Source organism: Bombina bombina, chromosome 5, assembly GCF_027579735.1.
Source record: "Bombina bombina isolate aBomBom1 chromosome 5, aBomBom1.pri, whole genome shotgun sequence".
NCBI lineage: Eukaryota > Metazoa > Chordata > Amphibia > Anura > Bombinatoridae > Bombina > Bombina bombina.
This window is the reverse complement of record NC_069503.1, coordinates 115,735,007-115,741,652: the sequence shown is the minus strand read 5'-3', so window position 1 is coordinate 115,741,652 and position 6,646 is coordinate 115,735,007. Positions and strand designations below refer to the sequence as shown.

The 6,646-nt window shown below is 38.7% G+C and overlaps 1 protein-coding gene across 1 annotated transcript; it reads left to right on the top strand.

Moving 5' to 3' along the window:
- Positions 1-3,841: 3,841 nt before the first annotated feature.
- Positions 3,842-5,068, top strand: LOC128661375 (oocyte zinc finger protein XlCOF6-like; the record flags this gene model as incomplete). The annotated part of the gene is made up of 3 exons (XM_053715636.1): positions 3,842-4,247; positions 4,327-4,845; positions 5,052-5,068. Coding segments are annotated over 3 exons (942 nt in total), but the record flags the coding sequence as incomplete, so codon positions are not given.
- Positions 5,069-6,646: the final 1,578 nt, after the last annotated feature.

Sequence of the window (6,646 nt, the reverse complement as noted above, 5' to 3'; positions counted from 1 at the left end):
CCCAAAGTATTGATCTAGGCCCATTTTGGTATATTTCATACCACCATTTCACCGCCAAATGCGATCAAATACAAAAAATCGTTCACTTTTTCACAAATTTTTTCACAAACTTTCGATTTCTCACTGAAATTATTTACAAACAACTTGTGCAATTATGGCATAAATGGTTGTAAATTCTTCTCTGGGATCCCCTTTGTTCAGAAATAGCAGACATATATGGCTTTGGCGTTGCTTTTTGGTAATTAGAAGGCCACTAAATGCCACTGCGCACCACAAGTGTATCATGCCCAGCAGTTAAGGGGTTAATTAGGGAGCTTTTAGGGAGCTTGTAGGGTTAATTTTAGCTTTAGTGTAGTGTAGTAGACAACCCCAAGTATTGATCTAGGCACATTTTGGTATATTTCATGCCACCATTTCACCGCCAAATGCGATCAAATTAAAAAAAACGTAAAATTTTTCACAATTTTAGGTTTCTCACTGAAATCATTTACAAACAGCTTGTGCAATTATGGCACAAATGGTTGTAAATGCTTGTCTGGGATCCCCTTTGTTCAGAAATAGCAGACATATATGACTTTGGCGTTGCTTTCTGGTAATTAGAAGGCCACTAAATCCTGTTGCGCCTCACACGTGTATTATGGCTAGCAGTGAAAGGGTTAATTAGGGAGTTTGTAGTGAGCTTGCAGGGTTCATTTTAGCTTTAGTGTAGAGATCAGCCTCCCATCTGACACATCCCACCCCCTGATCCCTCCCAAACAGCTCCCTTCCCTCCCCCACCCCACAATTGTCCCCGCCATCTTAAGTACTGGCAGAAAGTCTGCCAGTACTAAAATAAAAGGGTTTTAAAAAAAAATGAATTTTTTTTTAGCATATTTACATATGCTACTGTGTAGGATCACCCCCTTAGCCCCCAACCTCCCTGATCCCCCCCAAAACCGCTCTCTAACCCTCCCCTCTGCCTTATTGGGGGCCATCTTGGGTACTGGCAGCTGTCTGCCAGTACCCAGTTTACAATAAAAAGTGCTTTTTTTTTTTGGGGGGGGGGGGGGTTCTGTAGTGTAGCTTATCCCCCCCCCCACCCCCCACAGACAAACCCCCACCACCTTGCTGATTGTTTTATTTTGCCATTTTTTTTAATATTTTTTATTTCCACATTTTCTGCAGTGTAGCGGTTCCCACCCGCTCCCTCCCCATGCACGCGCCCGCCCCCACCCTCCCGTGCACGCGCGTGCGCCCGTGCGCGCCCCCAGCCACCCCCGCCCATGATCCCGCCCCCCTTCACATCAACAGGGCCATCGATGGCCGCCACCCGCCTCCCGGTCCGGCTCCCACCCACCAACGCAGGGAGCAACCGATCTCCGGTGCAGAGAGGGCCACAGAGTGGCTCTCTCTGCACCGGATGACTTAAAAAGGTTATTGCAGGATGCCTCCATATCGAGGCATCACTGCAATAACCGGAAAGCAGCTGGAAGCGAGCAGGATCGCTTCCAGCTGCTTTCCACACTGAGGACGTGCAGGGTACGTTCTCAGGCGTTAACTGCCTTTTTTCTGAGGACGTACCCTGCACGTCCTCAGTCGTTAAGGGGTTAATTATACCATAGGTACAGTTAATCCGAACCATTATTTATTATTATCTGTCTAAACCATTTAATATACTTTTTACAGACACGGCCAGAGCACTGAGAGATATCAGGTATTGATGTAACTGGAGTGAATAAGAGAACCTTCTTCCTGAGCACAGACATTGGAGCCTGTTATCAACATGAACTCATATGTGTCAGGTGAGTAAAATAGATATTATGCTGACTTTAATTACTGGGAAAATAGAATAGATCACTCATTAAACAAATAAAAACTATTATATTTATATCTGCATCTTTAATAACATTTATGTCAGTGACAGTTATAAAGAAGGAGCAACTCTCATTGGGATGAGGATCAGGGTAAAAAATACTACTCTCCCCTCTGTCCTTTTAGACAGATCATGTCCAACAACTGCCTAACCTCACCCTCAGACTTCTGTATTCAGAACACCTGCAACTCCACCTTCCCCTGCCCTGACCTTGCTCATGGAACACCCATAAATACACTTAAATGACTACCTTGTTCCCAGTGAGTGTTCCCCACCCCAGAACCGCTCCTGATTTGTCTGCTTAAATTTGCAGTAAATATTATTAAACTAATAAAGTTTTGGCTGTTTATATAAATTAAACAACAACAGCTGAAAGCTTAAAAGTATTGTAAAATCACTGCTTCTTACCCTCTGAAAACATCTCACACTGATTAATAGTCTGTGATAATTAAGACATCATGTTCTCACCCAACTTGTTGAGCATGAGCCGTGCAGCACTGTAAGTGCAGTTGCTTGTGCAATGTTAAATGAGGATGGTGGGTGCCACCTCTCTTGCCCAGAATACAGATGTACTTGTTCCCTGGCTGAGAACATTATGCAACATTCGTTATCATCATTTTTTAATTTGTGATTTACAGGTAAATAAATTAAAAAATAAACACAAAATGGAAGACATTTTGTTGCATATTAAAGAATATGATTTTTTTATTAAGATGGATTATATTATAAAGAATAAATATTTTTATTTGTTTTTATTTTATTTCTTTTTATGTAGACAAACACGTGAATAGTCCATCCTTAAAGGGACAGTCTACCATAGAATTGTTATTGTTTTAAAAGATAGATAATCCCTTTATTACCCATTCCCTAGTTTTGCATAATCAACACAGTTATATTAATGTACTTTTTACCTCTGTGATTACCTTGTATCTAGGAACCTTCTTCCAGTCCCCTGATCACATGACTGTGACTGTTTATTATCTATTGTCTTAAATTTTGCATTGTATTGGGCTAGATCTTAAATAACTTTCTGTGCCTGAACACAGTGTTCTCTATATGGCCCACGTGTACTTTCTGTCTCTTTGTGTTGATATTTAAAAAGCATGTGATAAGAGGCAGCCCTCAAAGGCTTAGAAATTAGCATATGAGTCTACATATGTTTAGTTTAAACTAAGAACACCAAGAGAAAAAAGCAAATTTGATGATAAAAGTAAATTGGAAAGTTGATTAAAATTAAAAGTCCTATCTGAATAATGAAAGTTTAATTTATACTAGACTGTCCCTTTAAAGGTCCACTGTAAGTAAATATTTTCTATGCCTGTTACTAACTAACTACCCCAAATACGCTTTTTATCAATAGCATTTCATTAACATATCTCTACCGTATATCAGAAATCTTGTCTGCAAATGTAATTGTTTTCCAAACCCACTCTGTGGGTATCCTTTGCTCTGTACCAATCCGTTTACAATACCTAGGTTTCAAAATGGCGCTTTAAACACAAAGTTATTGGTTTAAGTATTTTGAACATGCAGTGCTGAAAATAGTGGGCAGGATAACGTGACATCATCGGCGAATAAAAGATATAACTTTTAGAACGTTATGAAACTTGGTTTGAAGAAAATATAGGTCAGTAGGTTTTAATTAATGTTTATTAACTTTAATATGTTAGTTGTTTAGCTTAAAAATTATAACAGAAAGTAATCCTTTAACTACAGGAAGCATGAGAATGATACCACAGACTCCAACATGTTTAGACACTAATGAATATTCACAAACATTGGGGAAATCACAGCAGATATTTAAAGGAGATGGTGAATTGGCAAGAACTGGGCAGCAATCATTATGTACAGATAGTAATTTAGTCATCAAACAAGAGGACAAGAATTATGCCTCAACTAGTGAAATAATTATCCCTGAGGATAAGCTACAAACATTTACTGAGTTTTCAAAAAAAAATTAAAGAAGAGAAAAGTCTACAGTCTAGCCAAATGATTCATACAAAGGAGAGACCTTTCAAATGTACAGAATGTGAGAAAAGCTTTAGATATAAGTCTAATCTCCTAGAACACCACACAATTCACACAGGTGAGAAGCCACACACATGTCCTGAGTGCGACAAATGTTTTATACAAATGACAAAACTTATAGATCATGAAAGGACCCACACAGAGGAGAAACCATTTAGCTGTACAGAGTGTGGAAAAAGTTTTACACGAATGGATTATCTGAAAACTCATGAAAGGATTCACACAGGAGAAAAGCCTTTCACATGTACAGAGTGTGGAAAAAGTTTTACAGTAAGGAGTGACCTGAAAAAGCATGAAAGGAGTCACACAGGAGAAAAGCCTTTTACATGTACAGAGTGTGGAAAAAGTTTTACACAAATAAGTAGTCTGAGAAAATATGAAAGGATTCACACAGGAGAAAAGCGGTTCACATGTACAGTGTGGAAAACATTTTACACTAATGTACAATCTGAAAATTCATGAAATGATTCACACAGGGGGAAAGCCTTTCACATGTACAGAGTGTGGAAAAAGTTTTACAAAAAAGTGTAATCTGAGAAAACATGAAAGAATTCACACAGGAGAAAAGCCTTTCACATGCACAGACTGTGGAAAAAGTTTTACAGAAAATAGTCATCTGAAAACTCATGAAAGGATTCACACAGGAGAAAAGTCTTTCACATGTACAGAGTGTGGAAAAAGTTTTACAGTAAAGAGTAATCTGTCAAATCATGAACGGATTCACACAGGAGAAAAGCCTTTCACATGTACAGAGTGTGGAAAAAGTTTTACAGAAAATAGTAGTCTGAGAAAACATGAAAGGAGTCACACAGGAGAAAAGCCTTTCACATGTACAGAGTGTGGAAAAAGTTTTACACGAATAAGTAGTCTGAAAACTCACGAAAGGAGTCACACAGGAGAAAAGCCTTTCACATGTACAGAGTGTGGAAAAAGTTTTACAAAAAAGAGTCATCTGAGAAAACATGAAAGGATTCACAAGGGAAGAAACCTTTCACATGTTTAGAAAGTGGAAAAAGGTTTTTATTGAAGTCAGGTATCACAAAACACCAAATATTTACACACAAACTTTATATACATAGTGTACAAACCTTTTTTACAATTATCGCAAAGAGGACAAACTCTCTAATAGAAGCATCAAAAAGGATGTTATTGTAAATAATACTTTCTACAGTTATAAAAGCGTCATGATATTGAGCCATATCCCCATGTCCCTATCATTCCACCACATCTCAGGCCTCACCGCCATCTGTTGCCTGAACTTCTAGTCGCACCGCCACCACGCCATACCCCTATACATCCTATATGCCCCCAAAATCTCCTCCAAATAACAGAATAATGCTGAGGATTGCTCCAGAAACTTCTCCACTAACACACTGGTCAAAATGCAGAAGGCCTTGGACCATTTCAAAAACATCTTAGGCAACTTGCGGTACCACTTCTTCCTCTCATCTTCCTCCTTCTTACCATTATCCTTCTCATCCTCCTTCACCTCCACCACCTGATCCAGGGGGATTAATGCAAATATTTCCAAAAACTTCCTCTTCCATATTTTTTCCTTCATTTCCTTTTCCTTCATTTTACTGTAGACGGTATATTGTCTTGACTCAGAGCTGTTAGCACAGTATAAGAAGTCTGTAGGTGATTTCCGTTTTTGTTGTTGTTTGTTTGGAAACACAATTAGCCCCAATCTATTTTATCTGCAGACCTTAAGTATTGTTATAACATAGTTACAAGATCTATAACAATAATAGGTAATTGTTCTTAGTTAAAGAAAAAAAAATAAAAAAAAAAATATGGCTATTACAGTGTATCCAATGTTGCATGTAAAGCGCTGCCTTGCGCTGTTAGAATCAGTTAAAATAAAGTTACTGTTTTAAAAATAAAAGTGTGCCGAATTGAACAGGGCCTGTCAGCCCACTTACAAGTATCCTTACGCGTTTCAAAGTCAATCGTGACTTCTTCGTCAGAGGCGTTAGTGGTGTGACAGGATTCGGTGGGTTATTTTTTAATGGGTAAAAAGTGGGTGTATTTTTTCTCTACCCTGTTTCTCTACCCTGCGATTTCTAACAGTGACAAAGGGTACACTGTATCAACTCATAGGCAGCACACATACACAACACTGATACAATTATTTAGAGTATTATATCTTTATATAACGTTGTATCACACATTATTTCTTTCATGTAATTAGCAAGAGTCCATGAGCTAGTGACGTATGGGATATACATTCCTACCAGGAGGGGCAAAGTTTCCCAAACCTCAAAATGCCTATAAATACACCCCTCACCACACCCACAAATCAGTTTTACAAACTTTGCCTCCTGTGGAGGTGGTGAAGTAAGTTTGTGCTAGATTCTACGTTGATATGCGCTCCGCAGCAGGTTGGAGCCCAGTTTTCCTCTCAGCGTGCAGTGAATGTCAGAGGGATGTGAAGAGAGTATTGCCTATTTGAATTCAATGATCTCCTTCTCTGTTATCGGTCGTAGAGATTCATCTCTTACCTCCCTTTTCAGATCGACGATATACTCTTATATATACCATTACCTCTACTGATTCTCGTTTCAGTACTGGTTTGGCTTTCTACTACATGTAGATGAGTGTCCTGGGGTAAGTAAGTCTTATTTTCTGTGACACTCTAAGCTATGGTTGGGCACTTTTATATAAAGTTCTAAATATATGTGCTTAAACATTTATTTGCCTTGATTCAGGATGTTCAACGTTCCTTATTTTCAGACAGTCAGTTTCATATTTGGGATAATGCATATG